The 25,096-nt window shown below is 38.6% G+C and overlaps 1 protein-coding gene across 1 annotated transcript; it reads right to left on the bottom strand.

The window, feature by feature from the left end:
- Nucleotides 1-682: 682 nt before the first annotated feature.
- Nucleotides 683-1,366, bottom strand: LOC119816667 (mRNA turnover protein 4 homolog). Its single transcript, XM_038333504.1, has one exon. The coding sequence runs from the start codon at nucleotides 1,259-1,261 to the stop codon at nucleotides 683-685; it is 579 nt and encodes a 192-aa protein (XP_038189432.1). The 5' UTR covers nucleotides 1,262-1,366.
- Nucleotides 1,367-25,096: the final 23,730 nt, after the last annotated feature.

Here is a 25,096-nt window from a genome sequence, read left to right as displayed (position 1 = left end):
ATGGTAGTGTGTGTGTGTGTGTGTGTGTGTGTGTGTGCGTGTGTGTATTTGTGTCTTCTTTGGGTTTTTCTGGTATGAAATTATCTATTTCTTGTGTTTTTCTATTCAGTTGGATTTGTGGATAGATATTGTTTAAAACTGACTTTGTCAAGGAATGTCTTGTTTTTACCATTTATGGTGTTTGAAAATTTTGCTGGGTATATTAGTCTTCACTGGCATCTATAATCTCTTAGAGTCTGCAAGACATCTGTCTAGACCCTTTTGGTTTTTAGAGTCTCCACTGAAAAGTTATATGTAATTTTAATACGTCTATCTTTATATGATGTTTGGCCTTTTTCCCTTGCAGCTTTTGATATTCTTTGGTCGGTGTGTTTAATGCTTTGATCTCTATATTATGGAGGTATTTTTTTCTGATCAAATCTATTTGGTATTCTGTAAGCTTCTTGTACCTTTATAGACATGTCCTTCTTTTTTATGGTTTATTTTTATTTTTATTTTTATTTTTTTTTGAAAATCCTGAGGACAAGATTTTATTCTTTGTAGAAACAAAGTCCCACCCCAGCTTCCTCTCTTGTCCGCATCTACGTCAAAATAAAGAGCCGTTCCCTTCAGAGGGGTGACAGCAGTCCTGGTGACAATGGAGATGAAGAACTTGCTGGAATTTCTTCGTCCCGCCCTCGAGTCAGCTGTCATCGTCTTCCTCGGACTCTCCCTCAGACACAGACATGCTCTCAGGCAGGTCACTGTCCATCTGCTGGAATCTCCCCGACTCGGCAGCCCACATGTATTTGATGGTCACCTTGAATTCAGCCATCTCATACCCAAAAAGTTTCAAGACCCGGGCCTGCTCTGGAGTCAGCACATCGCCCTCCTTGCACACCTCATAGTCAGATAGCAGGGTCACCACACCTTTCTTGAGGGCAGTGGGCAGGCCCAGCTGCCTCAGCTGTGGCTCCATGGAATGAGGGAACTGCTTCAGGGGCCCTGGATCCAAGCTCACGGTTAAAGTTGCTTTGTTCCCAGCTCGAGCAAAATCCATTTCTGTATACTTTGTGAACCACCCGTTCACCTCCTCCTTCGTGTGGTTGGTAAAGAGGAGTCCAACTTCACCTCTCAACTTCTTACTGACCTGATGTAGGTTGTCTTTGTATTCGTCAGATGGGCTTCGCCCCAAGGCCACCATCATCACCTTGTTTTTGCCAAAGAACATCCGGCTGTGCTTCCAGGCATTCCGGATGTCCTTCAGCTTGTTGTTTCTCATGTTGGCCACAGAGAAGATGAAGATGTACTTGTATGTATCCACACATTTCCGAAGCTCTTCTATCAGGTTCTGCTTCAGTTCCAAGACTTTCTTGGCAGTTTTTGTTAAGGCGCTCTGAAGACATGTCGGTTTATTTTTTTATATTTAAAAATTTCCATCTCCTCCCCTCCCCTCCACCCATATCCCCCCCCTCCCTTCCTCTCCAGGCCAAGGAGCCATCAGGGTTCCCTACTCTATGTTTAGACCAAGGTCCTCCCAACTCCCCCCAGGTCCAGGAAGGTGATCAACCAAGCTGAGAAGGCTCCCACAGAGCCCATCCATTCAGAAGAATCAAAGCCCAGCGCCATTGTCCTTGGCTTCTCAGTCAGCCCCCACCATCGGCCACATTCGGAGAGACCGGTTTGGTCGCATGTTCCATCAGTCCCATTCCAACTGGAGTTGGTGATCTCCCGTTAGTTCTGTCCCACCGTCTCCATGGGTGAACGCACCTCTCACGGTCCTGACATGTCCTTCTTTAGGTAAGGGAAATTTTCCCCTAAAATTTTGTTAAATTTTTTTCCCTTGGGTTTTTGTGCTGATATTCTTCTTCTATTCCTATTATTTTTAGGTTTGATCTTTTCATAGTGTCCCAGATTTTCTAGATGTTTTATGTTATTAGGTGTTTTTTTAGATTTAACATTTTCTTTGACTAATGAATCTATTTCTTCTATTGTATCTTCAGTGACTGAGATTCTCTTTTCCATCTCTTGTATTCTGTTCATGGTGCTTGTGTATGTAGTTCCTGTTCACTTTCCCAGATTTTCTTTCTACAATTTCCTCAATTTCTGTTTTCATTGTTGCTTCTATTTTGATTTTCATGTCATGAATAGTTTCTTTCACCTGTTTTTTTTCTTTGCTTTCTTGGAATTCTTTAAGGGATTTGTTGATATCCTCTAATATTTTTATTGTCTTTTCCTTGGTTTCTTTAAGGGGTTTTTCATATCCTCTTTAATAGTCTCTAGTATCTTCATAAATTTGTTTTTACGGTCATTTTCTTGTGCTTCAGCTGCATTGGAATATTTGGGTCTTGCTGTTATAGGATAGCTGGGCTCTGGTGGTGCCATATTGCCTTGGCTGTTTTCCATTGTATTTTTACATTGGCATTTAGTCATCTGGATTTGTGATGATTATTTCTAGTCCCTGATTTCTGAGTTTGTCTTTGTTGATGGTTGTTTTATTACTTGATTTCAGTTTCCTATTTGGTTTTCAAGTCTTTGTGTCCTGGATCTGGAGACAGCCATGATCTCTTTCTAAGTTGGGAGGCGGTCTTTTGGCAGTTAACTAGGCCTTTGGTGCAGCAGGGGGCGTATCTGATTTTTCAATTGGTGTTGCCTACACCTGTTCTGACTGATGTAGCCTGTTCTGACTGAGCAGCTGAAGTCTACTCATACTGGTGTGACTTGTACTTCCCATAACTGGTGTGATTTGTGCTGATTCTGGCTAGTGTGGCTGCATGGTAAAAGTTCACCCGGGTTGTGGGCAGAACCCAGAAGTGAGGGCAGGGACTAGCTGCTGGCCTGGGGAAAGGTGCTAAGTGAAAGAATCCGGTTCCCTTTCTACCTATTTTTTAATGCAATGTCCCCACTCCTGAGAATGGTGCTTTTCCTCTAATACTTATCTTAAAACCAGAGAGAAGTGTAGCTCTCACCTTTCATCTAAGTTTCTTTTGTGTCGGGTGGAGACTATGACAAAGAACTGCAAGTGTTAAAATGTAGAAATTAAGTGACTCTGGGGTACCCAGCCCTAACTGACACAGGGAAAATCACAGAAGTCAGTATGTAAAGATTGTAAGAGCAATAGGACCAAGGCATTTGCTGCTAGATAGTGTCCTCTAGACCTTACATGGAAGCTGACCCCTGAAACCTCAGCAATATGGTTTCCCTAAACAAGACCTGCATAATGACAATGGCAGTCAACATGGCCACATAGATGAGAGAAATTTCACAAGGTCCAACCCCTCGCTGAAGAACTTCAGAAAATTCACGGCTCTTGAGAGAGAATTACTTTTTCCATGGATACACTCATTGGCATGGATAATGCTCTCTCTCTGATCACCTGGAACATCTTCCACCAATTTTTTCTGCATTCTCTGTTTGTGGGTTCTACACCCAACCATCTTCAGCTTCTTCTGGAGGTTAAATATCTGGTTTCTGCAGTCCCTTTCCTCCATAGATACCTGTGAGTACAAGATATTCCCCTCAATGGGGCCTTCAGTGAACCTAAGTGAAGGAGTTTGGAAGACCAGCATCCTTACCATAGGCAAGACATGCAGTCCAGTGTTCCCCCAGAATGAGCTGCCTGAAGTTCTCTCTACAATGTTGTACACAATCAAATGATTTTGGTTTCTCTTCTTCTCTATCCACTCCCCCAGTCCAAGACTATCTCTCCAAAATAAGTGGCAAATTCAGAAATAATATTTCAAGGACTACCGTTATTTTTTCAAAGCTAATTAGAAAGCTTATATTTACTTTTTAGTCATTAGGTCAAATATTCTTTCTAATAGTTTTCAATTAGCCAACATTCTCTCCTTATGCCAAATTATGAGACTATCATCATAGTGGCATGTACCAATATAAATTCTATATAAGCTGATAACAATTGTGGGATCAAAGATACTTTATGAAGCAAAAGCCATGTGTGTTAGTTTCTTGTTTGTTCTCAATGTTTGTCAGAGTAATAAAGAGTCTTCAATAAAGATTTATTAAACTATGAATGATATTGGCATACTCTCTGTATTATGCACCTGATGATGTGAAAATTGCATTATTTATATTATAATTAATAAATAACTTCCATACAACAGTAGAATGATGCAACAAATATCTTTTCTTGCTATTTTACCAATATTACACACTTAAAAATAATATTTGTAAAATGAATGAATGAATTCATCAAATATATTATGGTATATAACTTAGTTTGCAATTATAAAATAACAATCCAGTTTAAGGATATGAAATATGAGTGTGGGAAAAACAACAGTTAGCAAAGTAAGTTCAGGCTCCTTGACATTTCTAAAGGTTTCCACATTGTTGCCTAATGTACCTTAACAACAAGAAGAGTTTGTTCTTTTTAAATTCTTATTAGATGGGCTATTACCAATGTCATTTTAGTAAAATTGGCTGAAATCAATGTGCTTTCTAAAAGCTAAGGCTCATTATAGTCCCAGTCTTTTCTATACTTTTACCCTAACTGCCAAGGTTTTTGCATTGGCATAATCTTTTACAGCTGCTTAGAACTGAAAACAGTTGAAACCTCATAATTTCATTCCAGTGTATTTTAGAGGCAAACCTTACTTAAGAGAGTCCACACTTATATCTTAGGATATTTTTGTTCAGCAAGAACTCGTAATCTAAAATCAGCAGTTCATCTTGGCAAGCCAATGTGTTCTCCATAGACATTAGATTTAATTCAGATCTCATTCTTCCAATTCTACCACTTTTGCAAAGTAGAAAGAATATGCCTTTGCACTTTGCCAGTGTTACAGACTGATTCTCCTTTAAAACTTTCCCTTTCAAGCAATACCAGTTGTGTTTAGAGAAAAGATTTAACATCTGTATAGTATGGAGATCAGATGGATTGAAATGGAGTGTTGAAGATAAATTCTAAGCCAACGTTTATTGAAGTGCTTATTCTGGGTGTTAAGTGTGGGCTAAAGAAAGAGGACATTTCCATATGATTAATTAGCCAGTTGCTTTGATTTATGCAAACTGTGTATTTCTTGATATGACTTATGTTACTGTTTGACACTTGTATACTTCAGTCACAAAATCAACCAAAAGCTATTGAGCATTCATCAAATGAAACAATCAAATTGCCACACAAATCAACACATAAAAACAGATAACCTCAATTTTAGAGCTGTGTCCAAGGATTCATTCTATCAATTTCCTCTTCTTTACCTCAAATGATTGCAGTCAACAGAAGCTTAGCTGGATTTCAATGATGTGTGGATTTCTGCAAAGCCAGAGCATGGCAGAATAGCTTGGGTTCTGATGCAAGGGGTCTGCATTCAAAGTCCTTTCTGCTGGGTATTGTCTGAGTTAAGAGGCAAAGGGCATCACTTTTACTCTTATGCTGTGGGGATAAAACAAGCCGAAAGATGAAAAAAATAACAACAGCTGCAACACCGTCTTTGTGTGGATTGAGTAAAATTCATGCTATAAAGTGTTTATTATATGAAATCAAATGATTAAATCTGCCACTTGTTCACTGAAGTTGTATGTTCATGGAGAAGCTCTTTAATGTGTTTGAGTTTACTTTCTCTATCTGCAAACTGAACCTAATGACAGAGTCCTCCACCAGTGTCTTGGGAAAATCTATTTAAATAATCTGAGGGAAACTCATTGCTGATCACACAGCCCATAGTCTGAGATATATTAAACATTTCAAAATGTTCCATGAATGACTGAGGGAAGTCAGATGAAATGGCAGTCTCTGCGTCACCATCATGGTGTCCTCACTGATTTATTTCACAAGTCACTGAGTATCTTGTAGATGCTGGCTTCTACGTTAACTCTTAGAGGATATGAGGAGAAATGGCCTTGCATAGAAATTTGGCATCTAATGTGAGAATTAGACATTTGCTAAGCAACCAAGCAATGTGAATTATAGAAATGTGTGTTGCCAACTATACTGATGCAAGATAGGTGATAACCAGATTCATTGGGAACATTTGTCTCACATTAAAAATGTAGAGCAGGGGTTAAGGGTGGTGGACTAAGATGAGGGGTTATATTTTAGCATTACATTCTAGGTTGAATGAAAAAGATTGATTCTTCTTATACCTCATAGATTAAATTTTGCATGTTAGGTCAAAGTGTATAACTTTGTAAGGGATAAATGCACACCCATTTACTAAATTCTCTCTTTTCATGAGAGGTAATTTCAAATAAAATAATATAAATAATCATGGTTTCCCATTGTCAACTGCCTTCCACCTACAAAGTACTATGCTCTTTCTTCAATTAGCATGACAACCTTCAGATAAAGGTGGAATCAATTTTGAGTAACTTACTTGGAAATTCTTTGGGCCAGCACATTGACACCAACATTCGATTTTTATTTACAGCTTTGGTACTCTTTCCACCACAGCCCGGGCTTTCCACTGGGAATTATCTGGGCTCAACTCTTGCTCCCGGGACTTGTGATGTGCAGATATTTAGGTGGCGTATCAGCATCTGAATTTCTGGCTGGCGGGTGCTGTGCTAAGTACATATATACTACATGATCCATTGGGCACATTACTTATTTTATTCCTTCGTATCAGACACACACTCCTGGGACTTAGATACAAGGGGAAAAGAAAGAAAGTAGTGGGGGTCAGAAAAGAGGAGGGTTAAAATACCAGAAAACATCAGAATTACAGAGAAATTGGTAAGAAATTCCAAAAATACTTTTGGTGTTCTGAAAGTTCATCAGCTTTCCAGCATCTCAAATTAGTAGAGAATGGGACTATATTTGGGGGAAATATTCAACACAGTGTTTCTCATTGCCCCCTTACTGCTGAGCAGACCCTTCTCTACTAATATTCAGAGTCCCTACTTTGGGGAGAAATTCCTGAAAACTTGAAAAATTGTGTGTCAGGAAAAGAGTTATGTTGGTCCCTCAAGAAGTCTCTGAAAAGAGGAAAGGGAACTTATCCTGAAGAAACCTGCCATCAGCTGCACAGATGGAGCAGAGACAAAAAATCCATTATTTGAGTTATGGGACAAATACTCTGCTAATATTTACATACATGTTCATACACCTTATTTTCTGAACAGTCCATTATATACACAACAAATCAACTGTAATTCAGATCATAAATGGTCGAGTTGAAATTCCCACACTAGAGAGAAGGGTCAGTGGATACACCATTAGCTTCCAACCCCAATGATGTGAATTTGATCCCCAGGACACAAATGGTGAAGGAAAGCATTGACTCCTCCAAGTTTTCCTCTGCTACACACACACACACACACACCCCAAATAAATATTTTTTTTAAAAAAGAATTCAAACTTTGTTCTCTATAACTTCAAATACAGTCTTTCCTTATCAAACCACATTCAAAAATATTTCAATAGAAAGAAAGGAAAGAACAAATGAAGAAAGGAGCGTGGAGGAAGAAAGGGAGAGAGAGATGGAGGAAGAAGGTAGGAAGGCAAATCTGAACTTCTGGCAAGTTATTTGTCCTTATGTCTGTAAGATCCTTCTTTGTCTTCCATTTTATATTGCTCAGCCACTCCTCAAACAAACACAGATTTTTTTTTTTTTTTGGTTTTTCGAGACAGGGTTTCCCTGTAGTTTCTAGAGCCTGTCCTGGAGCTAGCTCTTGTAGACCAGGCTGGCCTCGAACTCAGAGATCCGCCTGCCTCTGCCTCCCGAGTGCTGGGATTAAAGGCGTGCGCCACCACCGCCCGGCTCAAACACAGATTTAAAATGCTTCTAGGGTGTTGGACTTATTCAGTGACTTCATCATTAAAAGGACAGTGGGGAAGGAAGCGAGAGTAGTGTTTCCAAGATCCATTACCATGTGCAAGCTGCCTCCTTCCACATCCTACTCTTGAACTATCACCACCCATACAGTTTTATGTTGTCACAGTAGCTATAAAACAGTTATCTGCAAGATATGTGGGAAATCCATCACTCCTCACTAGAGCAAAGAACTTTAAAATGCAAGGCCCAGAGGAAGAGGTATTTTATAAATCTGAAACCCAAAGGAAAATGTACACATGTTGTGGTAATATATGCATGCATTTCCTCGTATAAATGCTTAAAATTATTGGGTCAGCCTTTAAATTGGAAAATTAAATAGAATTTTTCTCCTTTTAGTGTACTTACAGAAAAAAAGGAAAAATAAACAGCTCTGAATCAAACCTGGGGGCATTATTCATTTTTAATTGTTTATATAATAGGGATTCAGAACAAAAGTGGACTATAGAAATTTATGAAGAATTTAAGTAATGGAGGACTTTTATAATTATGTACTTGATGATTAGAATATATTATAGCAATGAAGCATACATTGTAAATCTTTTATTGTGACAAAATAATTGTCTCTGTGTGTAATATGTCTGTACCAGTAATCCCCGAGTCAACTGACAGCTCCCAGAGGAGAGGACAAGACAAAAAGGAAGGCAGAGTGGTTTTGGTCTTCCAGTTGTTTCCTTCTAGTTAAGCAACTTCAATTTCTGTTGTTCTAATCTGTCTTTTAGGAAATAAGGAGTGTTAGCCCTAAAGCTGAATTCAAGATTTCAGTGTATGTTCTTTCTCAGTTCATAGGAGGAATCCCAAGCTCCATTTGACATAGCCCTGGTCAGCGAGGACCTGTTTCAGAGGGTAGGTGGTGGAGTATAGCTGGTGAGTCTCCAGTGGTGATGAACAAGAATCACCTGGAGATCTTGTAAAGCACAGGCAGCTAGATTGAAACCGTAGAATTCGTGATTCATCGGGTCTAGTATAGGTTTATTCTCTTGCTTCCTGTTGTAATAAAGCAACGTGACTAAATGCAACTTGGGGAAGAAAGTTTATTTGCTTCCTCTTCCATATCCTAGTTCATTATTGAGGTAAATCTATTTAGCAATTCAAGTCAGGAACTTGGAGGCAGGACTAGAAGCAGAAGCCACCGAGTCGTGATACTTATTGGTTTTCTCCCCATGACATGCTCAACCTTCTTTTTTATACAACCTAAACCACCCGCTGAGGGGAGGCACTGCCCAGAGTAGTCTAGGCTCTCACACATCAGTCATTAAGAAAATACCCCACAGACATACTAACAAGTCAATCTGATGCACATACTGGCAGCACTAAGTGGATTAACTGGGATTTTCAAAAAGTATATATTAAATTGGGAGAGAATAGTGGTGGAGTGCAGATAGGGTATGAATTGCAAGGGAAGATATGGGTGTGGATTGGGCTAAAAAACATGATATGCATGTATGAAATTATCAAAAATAAAAATAAAATAGATCCTGAATTAGTTACTATGTGTGGCCGAATGAGAGATTTATTTCATGAAGATAAAATGGCCAAAAAAGGAAAGTTAAATATTGAGCACTACTGCAACTGACTAACACATCTGGGTGATGGAGACTTCCAGAGGGGAATGCACAGCTGTGTTAGGGATGCAGAGATAGGATAAACACACAGTGAATACTCCATGGGTTTTGTTTGTTTGAACAATTTTGGATCCTACATATTTCAAATGGGAATGTGGTTTCATGTTTGTTAATCAGACTTCATTAAAAAAATAGAGCAAGCTTTCTTTATTTCTGTCATTGCTGTTTTGTTTTGATTTTGATTGTGTTTTGCTTATAATAAACCAGATGTCATAGTCTATTATTATTTATAGATATATATGTTCCAAGATTTTCAAGAGACAGTATTCATTTATATATATATACATATATATACATATGTGTGTATGTGTGTATGTTTCCTATGTATATAATCTAATAATAAAGTTTAACTATTCAAATTTTTCAGAAATAGATGAGCAACAACAATTAGTATTATAATGGGAAATTAATTCAATATACAGTAAAAAATTCCCCTTTTCATGCTTCTCTCTTCTCTCTCCATACTACCAACCATATTTGGTGGTAAGTGAAACCATAGACAACGACCCTCTAGATAAGGATGAGACTATTGTTTTATGTTAAGTATTCTCACATGTAATCTAATTAGAACCTCACAAATCATTATTGTGAAGTAAATTGCTCTTTCAGCTTAAAGCTGGAACGTGCACCCCAATAAAATAGTAACTTCCTGTGGCACACAACTAGGACAATGCAGGCTCTACACATTTGACTTAACAGTAGCAATTACTTTAAACTATTTTAATTTGTATATCTAAAATTACTTTTAAGTACTTGTCAAATACTATTTACTAAGATGTACTTTAAAATATATATATATTAGGGGAAGAATAAAAAAGGGTTCATTTTGAACATAAGAAGGAGATGTTAGCCTTTTCTTGGATCCTAGGAACAGAGATTAAAAAGCACAAGCACAAACATCTTTTGGTAGTCATGCTTACTGTGCGCCTGATAAGTAGTTCTTAAAACATGCAGCTTATATTAAACTGATTTGCTCACTTTCTTAGATATTTGATTGCTCTTGCAGTTTTCCATCATATCCTCACCATTTACAATACTGGACATAAAAAGTAAAGCAATTAGTTGAACAATAAAAAATACCCTTATAAAACAAAGTGACAAATCCTTCCAAGAGACAGCGCAATGACGTTCTTTAGGGGCCCAGAGGAAAGGCCTGAGCAGTGAAGCACAACCACAACTGTGGGAGAACATTGAATATTATTGTCAACAAGCAACAAATAGAGAACCGATGGGTGTTTGGGCAATGGGGATACATATGATTCTGTCTGTCAAAGATGAATCAAGACCCTTGCAGGTCTAAAATCACCTAGAATATTTCTACTTACATGTGTCTCATGTTGACATTAAACATTCAAAGGTGTTTTGAATCACTCTGGTAGCAAGATTGATGAGGTATTGTACAGCAAGCTCCTTTAAGTGACAGCCCACCTGTCACAAACAATGCAACTGTTTTAAGAGAGCTTCAATATTCATACCAGTCTCTATGCATTTTGCTTTAATAATGCATTGTGAAAAGTAAGATATTTAGCCAAGGCTGATAATTCTTTGACACTCTAATCATTTAAGTTGTCCAGCCTTGTTCAGGATAATCATTTCCATCCATTATCCATCATGCTAAGAAATGACAGCTCAGGGACAAGGAGACTTTTCAAGTAAATGCTTTAAGACAGTGTTTCAGTGTGCTGGCACTGGCCAAACTTAATTAAATTATGTAAACAATGACTCATGGTATAAACATGGAACAGAAAATCCAAAAGAAAAAATATAGTTCAATAACTTTCAAACCATGGATTCTTCCAAAGAAAATAGAAAGAGGGCCTTTATACTCTTTGGATTTGTACTTATCTTCCTAAAATTTCAATTGTCAAAATGCATATTTTTGAAAGTCTCACCTCTTTGATTATAGGAGAAAAGAATAAAAATATCTTTATTCTTGATTAAATGCATTTTGAGTGATAGGAAAGGGGCATCTTTAGGAGTTGTGGGGCCACAAATAGAGTCTCCTTACCATACTTAAATTGGAAAACCGATCCTAAAGAAGGAGGTTTTTAATTATAGTGTGAATGCCAATATTTATGTAATATGTATTACTATTGAGTAACTGCCAGTATTTAACACATAATTTTCTTTTCTAATGAGCATGTGAAAAATTTTAGAAAGTTGTCATGTTTCTGGAAATTTTTATCTCCTCAGATGGACAACTACTTTGGAATAAGTGGCAATAGAAGCTGTAGCCTCATATTCAACCCATTAGTGATTATCAAAAGCAGAGGGAAAGTATCTTCTAGACCACTTACATATGTAATATATTACATAATAATGACAGCTTTCTGGAAATTCAGATGTTTAGAGTATAGACACCATTTAGGAGAAAATGAGGTTCTTAGGTTATTCTGGTATTTTGACATCCCTGTCTGAAATAATATGTGGCAGTAGAGCCACAGGAAGGATCAATGTGCTACACGTATCAGAACTCTTGCTATGCAATAATATCCTGGAAATTCTGGGCTTGAAATAAAATATTTGTCATGTCCCTTTATCACAGATTGTCTTATTCATCTTTGTGTGGTCCACAGAGAAGGCTTCAGGGAGCCTCCATGAAAATGGTGGATAAAGTAGCCACTCCGGTTTAAGTTCATGAAGACTCACAAGAAATCCAAGAATAACTACTGTGCAAGAGGAGTACTCAAAAATATTTTGTGTGAATCCTCCACGAACATGAGAGAAACAAATGCCAGAGGGAGAGGAAACTGAGGTCTTATAATCGTAAGGGCTTAAGAGTATATTCACATTCTATTTGCCCTTCGGTTCCATTCAGATCCTCCGTAGATTAGATGAAGACCCCCACAATGGGAGAGCCATCATCTTACTTGGGTGATAATCCCTTTCAGAAGCTTCACAAACACTTCCAGAAAAACTCTTTCACCAGATACTTGAATAACCTATTGTCTAACCAAGTCTACAAATAGAATGAGCCAACAAACCTCGATTTTAATTCAAGTATAATATCAGAGAAATGATGGCTATAGTTCCATATATCATTCACATTTTCCACTGATAAAAGGACCAATTTGTAAGTGAATCTTAGCTTTTTATAACTCCTATTAAATTACCAATAAAACACAAACAAGAGCCAGAAGGTACAGTATGTGAAGCTATGCCTGTAGTTTCTGCATCAGTAGCTGCAGAAACTGCACAAGGGAGAGGTTTTGAGATACAGTTTAGGGTCCTCAATTATCAGCAACCGAGGCACAAACATAAATAAGCTTAACTATACTGGTGGAGCTTTTGTATAGTAGCTGACTGCATGCTCATGTGACCAACATCACATACCAAACTTGGTCAGTGATCCTGATAAAACATAATATTGAGCAATTAAACAAGAACAGTCTCGAAGAAAACCAGTACTTTATTCAAACTCCCATTAGTTCCTCCTTTAACGTGAGAGTAACGGTACCTGAAAGGTCAGCTACATAATTGTCTTTTTGTGATAACATTATTAAATGAGGGAAATGCCAGTGAATATGATAACCTGTACTTCTGTTAATTAGGGATTGGCTGGTGCCTCAATTTCAGTGACCCTAAAATCATATTTGAAATATTTACTTTAGGTAAAAAGGACCCTACTTCCTCAATAAACCAAGAATACACAAAGGAAAGAGGGTCAATTGAACAAATTTGCTTTAAAGACAGGAAGCCAAGATAAATGTATACATAATAGTGAAACAATGTTTGTTAAATGGGGAGATGGCAGAAAATTATAGTCAATTTAATAATCAAATCAGGTGATAAACATCCACCAATGTTCTAAATGATTGTCCTTTATCTGACATGATGAATGAGGTACAGAGGAAAAGTAGACAAACAAACTAACAGATTTTATGTCTATATCTATAATACTTAAAAATATGTGGCACACATCACAAACAATGATCAGAAGTAAATTCATGACATTGAATGCATATATCAGAAAAAGAAGACTTAAGATCAATTGATTAAACTACAAGAAATTACAAAAACAGAGAAAATTAAACTCTTTGTAATCAAAGGTGTATAAGTGATAATAAAATTAGTGCACAAATAAATTGGATATAGAAAATCAATATAAAACTACTTAAACTAAATACTTAGCTAAGATCAATAAAGGGTTGCAAATTCTGCCACCTGAGGACCTTTTCCTGTGCCATGTGCCTGCTCAGTCCAAAGGTGGTCCTCCCTTCCAGCTCCTTCTTGGACCTTAGTATGACCCGGTGACCTACAAGTGCCTGCTTGCCCCACAGATAGCCTCCCATCTCTTTCCCTCTGAGGTAGAAACACCACCATCTAGAAGTTCTCTTGAACACCTTCTTACTCTACAATTAATCCTCCCTTCACATTCCATCTTGGAACACAATATATGCACGTCTATATCACTCCATAGGTAACGTCCATCTCCCCTTCTATCTGTGATGTCCCAACACTGCCATTTGAAGACCCATATGGAAATCTGTGTGATCTATTGTATCAGGCGTTCTTGGACCACCAATCCCCAAATCATGACACAGACTTATTAATAATTATGAACTAGGCTTTAGTTTAGGCTTGCCCCACTAGCTCTTATTACTTATTTTTACCTGTTTCTCTTCATCTACATGAAGATGAGGCAAGCTCAGGGCCTTTTACCTTTCTTCATTCCGTATGTCCTACTTTCCTGTTTCTTCCATGTCTGACTGGAACTAAGCATCTCCCTTTCTTTCTCCCTCATTCTCTCTCAACTAGATTCTTTCTCCTACTTATTCTCTTTGCCCACCAGGCCCCTCCATCTCTCTACTTCCTCACTATTGGCCACTCAGCTTTTTATTGTAACAATCAGATGCCTTAGACAGGCAAGGTGAAACAAATGTAGCACATCTTTACATAGTTAAATGGATGTTCCACAACACTCTATCAATAATCCTTACCTCTGCTTCTCTCCAGCACTCTAATCTTGATATCTAAGGAACCACAGGGAGAGCCTGCTCATTTTATAGAGTGGCTTCTGGTGAGAAAAGAAGTCTGTTGTTTCCCTAGATGTAGATGAAATAGGACTTCTGCTGTCTCAATCATCACCAATACCGTGTGACCCCAAGACTGAACTTCAAGCATCATTCAGTTGATCCAAAACCTTTCAAGCAGGGTAACAGCAAGTAGGGATCCAAATTCTCACTCAATAAATGTGGACCTTACATATCACAGAACACAACCGATGTCCTAATTCCAGATATGTAGGTATTATTATATAAAACACAAAAAACATGTCTCCTGCAAAAATATTAATTCCTCAGTTAAGGGTTCCAGGTAAGAGCAACTTGGATGAAGCTTAAGAAAATAATTTCAAAAAACAATTATAAGTACCATGCGCTAACAGATTGTGCCACTGGAGTGAGGTAACCCAGACCCAAAAAGATGAATATGGTATGTATTCACTCACAAGTGGATACTGGCTATAAACAAAGGATATTGAGCCTATAGTTCATGATCTGAGAGAAGCTAAGTACTAAATTGAACCCTATGAAAAACATATATAGATCCACCTGGACAGTTGAAATAGACAAAATCAACGACAAAACTGGGAACATAAAGGTGGGGGAGAAGGTAGGTAGAAAGAGAAGAGGAGGGAAGAAGGAGAAGGGTGAGGAGAACTTGAGGAAATGGGATAGTCGAGATGGAGGAAGGACAGAGATGAGACGAAGAAAAGAGATATCTTGATTGAGGGAACCATTATGGGGTTAGCCAGAAACCTGGTTCTAGAGAAATTCCCAGGAATCTACAAGAATGACTCCAGATAAGATCCTAAGCAATAGAGAAGGTGCCAGAACTGACCTTGCCCTGTAGTCAGACTGATAAATACCTTAAATATCACAGTAGAACCTTCATCCAGCCGCTGATGGAAACAGAGGCAGAGACCCACATCAGAGCACTGGACTGAGCTCCCAAAGTCCACATGAAGAGTAGAGGAATGAGAATATGAGCAAAGAGGTCAAGACCATGATGAGTACACCCACTGAAACAGTCTACCTGAGCTAATAAGACCTCACCAATACCAGCTGGACTGGGAAGAAACAAGCATAGGACCAAACTAGTTCCTTTGGATGTGTTTGAGAGTGGTATGGCTGGGGCAGACTGAAGGGTCACTGGTAGTGGCATCAGGATTTATCCCTACTGCTTATACTGGCTTTTTTGGGAACCTATTCTCTTTGGATGGCTGTCTTGCTCAGCCTAGATATAACAGGGAGGGCCTTGGACCTTGGCCAAAGCAATTTGCCTTACCCTCTCTGAGGAGTGGATGGGGGTGGGGGCATAACTGGAGGGAATGGAAGGAGAGAAGGGAGTGGGAACTTGGATTGGTATGTATAAGAAAAAAGATAGTTTGTTTCCTTTTGTAAATAATAATAAGATTAGAACAATTATAAATATGTTCAAGGAACTAAAAGAGGATATGAAGTGTTGAAACTAAGAAAAAAATTAAATGAAATAATGACAATTCAGGATATGAAAGTATAACTCAATAAAGAGAAATACAAGAAGCCAAATGAGAATAAAACTTGAGTTGGAAATTTCAGTAACTTTTAGTTAGTTCAGTGGAAAACCATGCCAATAGAATGAGTAAAGTTCAAGACAGAATATGAAGACTTGAAAATAAGATAAAGTAATTGGACCACTCAGTAAAAAATATGACAGATCAAAAAAAAATCCACAACCATCAAAGAAACATGGCAAATCTTTGGGACATTATAAAAATATCAAATCTATGAATCATAGGCTTAGAAGAATAAATCCATTTAAAAGATCCAAAAAATGTTTTCAATTGAATAATAAAGAATTTCTCAAATCTGGGGAAAGAGCTGCCCATTTGGGTATAATAGGTATCTAGAATGCCAAATAAACATAAACAGAATGGAAATACTCAGATGCTGTGGGATAATGCTATTGTACGCTGTAAAGTATACTCTTAACAGTTTAATAAAACAATGATTGGCAAGTACCAGGCAGGAAGTATAGTCAGGGTGACCAGACTAAGAGAATTCTGGGAAGAGGAAAGGCAGAGAGATGCAGTCACCAGCCAGATGCAGAGGAAGCAAGATAAAAATGTCTCACTGAGATAAGGTACCAAGCCATGTGGCTAAACATAGACAAGAATTATGGGTTAATTTCAGTTGTAAGAGCTAGTTAATAATAAACCTGAGCTAATAGACCAATCACTTTATAATTAATATAAGAATCTGTATGTTTCTGTGGGACTGAATCACTGCAGGACTAGGCAAAACAGAAACTTCTGTCTTCACCCAACATTACATGATATTCAGAACACTAAATGGATGAAAAATAGTTTATTGAAAACTGCAAGCGAGAAGGACCAAGTTACTTATAAAACCATATCCATCAGAATAGTATATGTTTTTCTCAGAGAAGACATTAAAAGAAAGAAGGTACTGGGCTGATGTCTTGTGAGTTCTGAAGAAACATAGATACTATAGCAGACTATTACCTCCAAGAAAAGTAACATAATTACATGGGAAATAAAAGCTTTCCACAATAAGAACAGACTAAAAGAATTTATGTCCATAAAGCCAGACCTATAGAGGAAACTGGAATGAATTCCTCAGATTAAAGAGAAGAAAAAGCATTTTAATAGCCTACATAAAAAAATAAATTCTAGGTTAGTTATACAAAGAGGATTAAGAAAATAACCCCCAATATTAATAAAGTTATAATAATTTATCTTAATCTTCTGATAATAATTGAATATCAGTAATTTCAAGTCCCCAATCAAAAGACACAGCTGGTAAATTGGATGAAAAAAAAAGCAGATACATCATTGTATTGCTTTCACAAAACACATCTAAGACAGATACTGCCTTTAGTGAATGGTTGAGCAAAGGTATTCCAAGCAAGTAGAACCAGGAAATAAACAGGAGTGTTATTCTAATATCAGAGAAAATAGATTCCCAATCAAAACTTCAAAAGAGATAAAGATCACTGCATACTAATCAAAGAACAATCAATTGTGAGGACATTACAATTCCAAACACATATGCTCCAAACACAGGTGCTGTTAGTACTCAGGCATCTGTACTGGGCTGACCATAGGGTCTACGTCCTCAGCTGTAGCCACTAGGAGCACCTCCTGTGCACATTCACTATGTTCCCTTTTAAAAGGGCCCCGCCCCCTCCATTCCTCCTCCTTTCTGTGTCTCTGTCTCTGTCTCTCTCCTCTCTTCTCCTCTGTCACTCCTGTCCCCAGAGGCCAGTCTCCCCTTCCCCTTTTCTCATTCACTTTCCCCCAATAAAAACCCCTCCACCTGGCAGGACAGAAACCTCTGTCAACATGACACAGATTAAAAACAGACACATAAGACAATGGAATAGAACTGAGGATATACCTCCACATAACTACAGCTACTCGATATCTGACAAAGATGCCAAAGTTATACTACAAAAACACAGTATCAACAAATGGTTCTGTGATTACTGGATATCAACATGTAAGAGCATGAAAGTAGCTTCTTATCTCTTCTGCACAAAACTCAAATCCAATTGGTCTGAATGTTGAACTGGATCTTTGAAAAAGGTATGGAGTACACTTAAACATACAGGCACAAGCAAAGTTCTGAAGTCAGGACCACGAGGGGTGCGTCCATTCAACGAGACAATGGGACTGATCTAATGATAGCTCACCAAGGCCAACTAGTCTGGGACTGATGGAGCATATGATCAAACCAGACTCTCTGAACGCAGCTGAAGAGGAGGGCTGACTGAGAAGCCAAGGACAATGGTACTGGGTTTTGATTCTACTGTATGTGCTGGCTTTGTGGGAACCTAATCTGTTTGGATTCTCACCTTCCTAGACCTGAATGGATGAGGGAGGAACTTGGACTTCCCACAGGGCAGGGAACCCTGACTGCTCCTTGGACTGGAGAGGGAGGGGGAGGAGGTATGGGGGAAGGGAAAGGAAAACGGGAGGAGGGGAGGAGGTGAAAATTTGTAAAATTATATGATTTTTAAAAATTTTTTATTTATTTTATTATTATTATTATTAAAAATTTCTGCCTCCTCCTCACCTCCCATTTCCCTCCCCCTCTCTCTACTCCCCTCCCCCTCTCTCCATTCCCCTCCCCCTCCCTCTCCAGTCCAAGGAGCAGTCAGGGTTCTCTGCCCTGGGGGAAGTCCAAGGTCCTCCCCCCCTCCATCCAGGTCCAGGAAGGTGCACATCTAAACAGACTAGGTTCCCCCAAAGCCAGTACATGCAGTAGGATCAAAACCCAGTGCCACTGTCCTTGGCTTCTCAGTCAGCCCTCACTGTCCGCCACATTCAGAGGGTTTGATCCCATTCTTTTTCAGTCCCAGTGGAGCCGGCTTTGGTGAGCTCCCATTAGACCAGCCCCACCGTCTCAGTGGGTAGGCTCACTCCTCGCAGTCCTGACTTCCTTGCTCATGTTCTCCCTCCTTCAGCTCCTCATTTGAGCCTTGGGAGCTCAGTCCTGTGCTCCAATGTGATTTCCATCCATTGCCAGATGAAGCTTCTATGGTGATATGCAAGATATTCATCAGTATGGCTATAGGAAATGGCCATTTCAGGCCCCCTCTCCTCAGCTGCCCAAGGAACTAGCTTGGGACATCTCCATGGATACCTGGGAACCCCTCTAGAGTGAAGTCTCTTGCTAAACCTAAAATGGCTCCCTTATTTAAGATTTAAGATATCTTCTTCCCTGTTCACCTATCCACCCTTTCTCCATCCCAAACATCCCATTCCCCCAGGGTCTCCCCATCCTCCCTTCCTTTTTCTCTCCACATCTCCCCATTACCCCTTATCGCCACCCCACCCCACCCCCAAGATCCCAATTTTTGCCTGGCAATCTAGTCTACTTCCAATATCCAGGAGGATAACTATATGTTATTCTTTGGGTTCACCTTCTTATTTAGCTTCTCTAGGATCAGGAATTATAGGCTCACCGACCTTTATTTATGTCTAGAATCCACTTATGAGTGAGTACATACCAACCTCATCTTTTTGGGTCTGGGTTACCTCACTCAGAATAGTGTTTTCTATTTCCATCCATTTGCATGCAAAGTTCAAGATGTCATTGTTTTTTACTGCTGAGTAGTACTCTAATGTGTATATATTTCATACTTTCTTTATCCGTTCTTCCATTGAAGGGCATCTAGGTTGTTTCCAGGTTCTGGCTATTACAAATAATACTGCTATGAACATAGTTGAACAAATGCTTTTGTAGTATGATTGGGCATCACTTGGGTATATTTTTAGGAGTGGTATTGCTGGATCCTGGGGTAGGTTGATCCCAAATTAAAAAAAATTAAATTAAAAAAAAAAGAATCTATAATTCGTAAAAAATCCTAGAGAAGCTATATAAGAAGGTGAACCCAAAGAAAAACATATAGTTTTCCTCCTGGATACTGGAAGTAGACAAGATTGCCGGACAAAAAATGGGAACATAGGGGTGGGGTGGGATGGGAGGAGGGGGGATGGGGAGAGAAAAGTGTGAAGTGGAGGATGGGAAGAGCCTGGGGGAATAGGATGGTGGGGATATAGGAAGGGTGGATATGGGAACAAGGAATTATATATCTTACTTAAGGGAGCCATTCTAGGGTTGGCAGAGACTTGACTCTAGAGGGGTTTCCAGGTGTCCAGGAAGACGCCCCCAGCTAGGTCCTTGGGCAGCTGAGGAGAGGATGCCAGAAATGTACAGATCCTATTGCCATACTCATGAATATCTTGCATATCACCATAGAACCTTCACCTGGCATTGGATGGAGAAAATGACAGAGCCCCACATAGGAGCACCGGACTGAGCTCCCAAGGTTCCAATGAGGAGCAAAAGGAGGGAGATCATGAGCAAGGAAGTCAGGACCGTGAGGAGTGCGTTTACCCATTGAGACGGTGGGACAGATCTAACAGGAGACCACCAAGTCCAGTTGGAATGGGACTGATGGAACAGGGGACCAAACCGGACTCTCTGAATGTGGCTGACGGTGGAGGAGGACTGAGAAACCAAGGACAGCGGCAATGAACATGAACTCTACAGCATGGATGGGCTCACTGTGAGCCTTGTCAGTTTGGTTGCTCACCTTCCTGGACTTAGGGGGAGCTGGGAGGACCTTGGACTTAACATAGTGAAGGGAACCCTGATGGCTCTTTGTCTTGGAGAGGGGTGGAGTGGGGGTATGGGTGGAAGGGAGGGGAGGGAAGGGAGAGGAGGAGGGAAGGAGATGAAAATCTTTAATAAAAAAAAAAAGAAAAAAAAAGAATCTGATACTGCAGGGAGTAAAGACGGTGACTGACAAAAGGGATGTCATGACAACAACAAGGTTATGCATAGCAAAGGAAACTCAACTGAGTAAGGAGGTAGTCCACAAAATGGGGAAAAAATCGTTGTCAGCTTTACCTCCAACAGTGACTTAATACCTAGAATACACACAAAGAAAACTGTATGACCATAAAAATAAACAGCCTAATAAGAAAGGTTACCAATCTGAAAAGAGAATTCTCAAACAGCAGCCAAAACACTTATTTGTTTTTTTATTAGTTGATTTAAAAACTCTCATACAATATATTTGATCCCCCTAGCTGGTAAGCTAGTTAGATTCTGTAACCTGTGAAAAGGTGAATCTCATCTGGTGACATGAGTCACTGGGATGAGGCCCTCTGGCATTAAAGCTTAGCACTGTTTCCTGGTCTCTTTCTGCTTCCTGCTTCCAGCCTCTTGCTTTCAAAGTCATATCTTCACCTCCTGCTTCCATCCATCCTCACCATGACAGAATGATTCCCTCAAACTGCAATCCCAGAACTCTTTCTCATTTAAAGATTTATTTTTTATCAATGTGTATATGTGTGCATTTTCTCTAGAGGCCAGAAGAGTGGGTCAGATCCCCTGGAGCTCGAGTTAGAGGGGGTTACAAGCCACTTGATGAATATAGGTACCAGGGACTGAACTGTTCTCTGAAAGAACATCAAATACTTTTAGCCCCGTCCCTCTCCTTTACATTTCTTCCTTTTAGGATTTGGTCACAGAAATGCATAGAGGAAGTAATACAGTAGCTAAGGAAAAAGAAAATATGATATAAATTACTAATGTCCTTATTGTAAGTTCCGCATGCACTAGAAAATAATGTAAAATGCTATGAAATTCATGTCCATAAGCTTGACATGTAAGACGAAGTAGATGCATTTCTTAGCCATCACATGTTGCTCAACTCGCAAGAATAGATAATTTGAATAGATATACATATGTTAATAACATTGAAAATTAATTAATAAATTACTTATTGTAATTAAATAATTACTTACTCATTCCTAAGTAGTAATGACTAAATAATTAGTCATTACCAATGACTTTCTGGGTCCAGATGGGTTCACTGGTGAATTTTACCAAACATTTAAGCAAGAAATTAAGGAAGAAGGTCTGTATTGTCGCTTTAGGGAGAGAAAATCACATCCTATGAAGTCACCATTACCATAATACCAATGGCAGGTCAAGATATTAAGGAAAAAAATTCCAAAAACTAAGTACGACTAACATTTATTATTAATACAGATGCAAAAGTCACCAACAAAATATTAGTATGTTGAAACCACTAATTTAATAAAATGGAATTGCACTCAAACAGCAAAGTGCTATCAGTCACAGGCATGCAAAAAATCTCTAATTCAATGCTCAAAAATTAATTGTTGCACCCATTCCTCTAACAGAAGTATAAAGAACAAAATCACATTATTATATTAGTATGTAAAGAAAAGATAATGAACAGAAACCTGTCTACAATTAAAAAAATTAAAATGAATAATTGAAAGAAATTTCTTCAATGTAACAAAGAACATCTACAACCTCAAATTTTTAATACTTAATATCAGAGGTGAGGTTTGTGGGTCTGCCTTCACCAATGCTTTTCAGTAATACACTGGAAGTCTTGGACTGACCTGAACCAGCAGGTTCTGAGAAGGAGGACCAGGGGATAATAAATAAGACAAGAGGAAAGTTGGGGTCAGGAGGTCTTGCACAAGCTATGTCTTATGCCAAACAAGTTTATTAAGAAGTACAGCAACGTGTAAACTGTTTACAGGGGGAGAGTGGAACAGAGCAAGCAGAAAGCTAATGCAGTGATGTTGGCAAAGAAAGCACAGGACACCTCAGACATGGCTGCCTTAGGGGAAGAGTTGGGCAAAGAAAGCACAGGACACCTCAGACATGGCTGCCTTAGGGGAAGAGTTGGGCACCCAGAAACTGCAACCTTAACTTCTTCAAGGCCAGGATTAAAACCTACCTTTCTCCACAGATGACCTTACCCTCTGTATAGAAAAATCCAAGATAAATAAAAAAGGATGCAGAATTATTGGAGGCCGTAGAAGAGATGCAAGAGATAAGGTTATTGCAGAAAAAACCCACCTTGCTACTGTCAACTGGCCAGGAGCAAGTGGAATTTGAAATTGAAATAAAATGTATCATTTACCTTAGCACCTCAAAAATAAAATACTTAGATAAAATTTAACAAAATATATAAGAGTCTATGTGAGGAAATTACTAAAATCTATGTTATAAAATCAGCCTGCTGTGTCATAGCAAAAACCTTACCAGATGCCAACATCTTGATATTACTCTTCCAAGTCTTTACAATTATAAGAAATAAATTTCTAATCTTTTCAAATTGCCCACAGTATTCTGTAATAGTATCATGAGTGGGCAAAGACAAATACCAACATTATGATTCATGAAAGAATTGATAAGCTAGACTGTGTAAAAATAAAGTTTCTACTCTTCAAGTGACAGTGTCAACCAGGTAAGAATGAACACTTAAGTCACATGTTGTGAGGAAATACTTGAAATGCACATATCAGGTTCAATATGCATACACATACATCCCATATGGGGCTGGGGAGATGACTCAATGCTTAACAGTGCTTGCTATACAATTTTAAGGACTATAGATCTGATCTTACCACCCACATAGCATGCTAGGCATGCCACAAATGTCTGTAACTCCATCTCTGTGGAGTTTAATGGCATCTTCTGGCTTCCACCTGTGCAGATTTATGTCCCTCTACATACAAGTGTGCATATGCTCTAGACATATACATAGAAATGAATAAAATAAACATTTAAAAACTAGGCCAGATTCTAAAAGAGACATCTCAACTTAGAAGACATACAGATGGTAAATAAATATATTAAAAATGATTCATATCATGTCATATAATTTACAGTTTTAAAAATGGTAGTATAAGAAGAAGCAGAATTATGTAGTGATTTGTTGTTTGTAAAATGATCTTGTACTACCCAGTCAACTAGATAGAAATCAGAATCAATAATCTCTTATTGCTTTATTTTCAGTATTCTGCCATTTCAAATATTAGCTTCAGTTGTCAACTTGACACACACAAGAAAAACGAACCTAGGTAGGTGGGCCTGGGCTCTATGAGAAAGGTAGGTGAGAAATCTAGATAGATAGATAGATGATTGATAGATAGATAGATAGATAGATAGATAGATAGATAGATAGATAGATAGAGAAACAGAAGGAGAAAATGTTCCTCCATGTTTTCTGTTTCAGTTATTGCTTCTAGATTTTTGCCTCAAGCTTCTATCCTGGTTTCCTTGAAAGATGGACTGTAGCCTTTAAGCCAATTCACTTCTTTCCTTGCCCAAGTTACTTTTGGTTATGATCTTGTCACATCAACAAAAACAAAGCTAAAATATCACCAAAGATTGGTTATTTCCTCTGACACTAGTTGATGTCTCATTTAAATACATTTATTTAGTGCCTTTCAGAAACCACTAGAATGAAAAACAATACATAATAGCACAATTTTCGTTAAGAGAATCTGTGACAGTGGGAAAATAGTGAGATGGAAGGGTTTTATCCTTTACAACGCATGACAATTTCACATTTTATGACATGAGTACTGGGATTACAGGTGTGCACTGTTATGCCCAGATTGTGAAGTTCCCCAAAGACCACCAAGGGGTCTGAATCTAAGTGCAAAAACAGAGTCTTCATTCATTCAAGCCCAAGCTTGGACCTCCTGTGTAGGGTTTTTATCATACTAGAGATTGCAGATGAGGGTATTTTCAGGGTTTAAGATTCTAATTGGCTGATATTTGTCTTGGAGGGGTGAGTCTTGACAGCAGGAAATAGTTGCATGCTAGGTTCAAGGACAACTGATGATCTTCTGTAATCTTGTCTAATGGTTGGGATATTTGGAATGTCAGGTACTTCCCCTTAGATGCTGGCTTATTCCTGGGTGGTATCAGCTTATAGCTTTTCCTGGAATGGAGTTTGCCTGTCAGTAAATGGAAACTCTTGGGCTACCCTCTTGGCTGGTCTCTGTCAAGTCTGTCATGGCAGTTGTGCAGCCTGGGCCCCATATATGTCTCCAGGCTGTCCTGGGCCCAATTTGCACAACCACAACAGATTCTATCTATGCTTTCATTAAAGAAGGAAAATGTTCTATCAAAAATATTGAATCAATTGGACTTTATTTTCCAGATGGAGAATGATTCCTAGACACTGACTCTGTGTGCTTACATAGCTAATATATTACTATTACAATTCCTTAAATTCATGATCTCCCAGTGTAAAGTTCTAAAGGACAAAGTCTCTTCTGAGACTCAAGGCAATCTCTTAATCGTATACCCTTGTAAAATCAAAAAGCAAATGACAAAA

This window comes from Arvicola amphibius, chromosome 6 (genome assembly GCF_903992535.2).
Source record: "Arvicola amphibius chromosome 6, mArvAmp1.2, whole genome shotgun sequence".
Lineage (NCBI taxonomy): Eukaryota > Metazoa > Chordata > Mammalia > Rodentia > Cricetidae > Arvicola > Arvicola amphibius.
The sequence above is the reverse complement of the archived record's forward strand: the minus strand, read 5'-3'. Positions and strand labels throughout refer to the sequence as shown.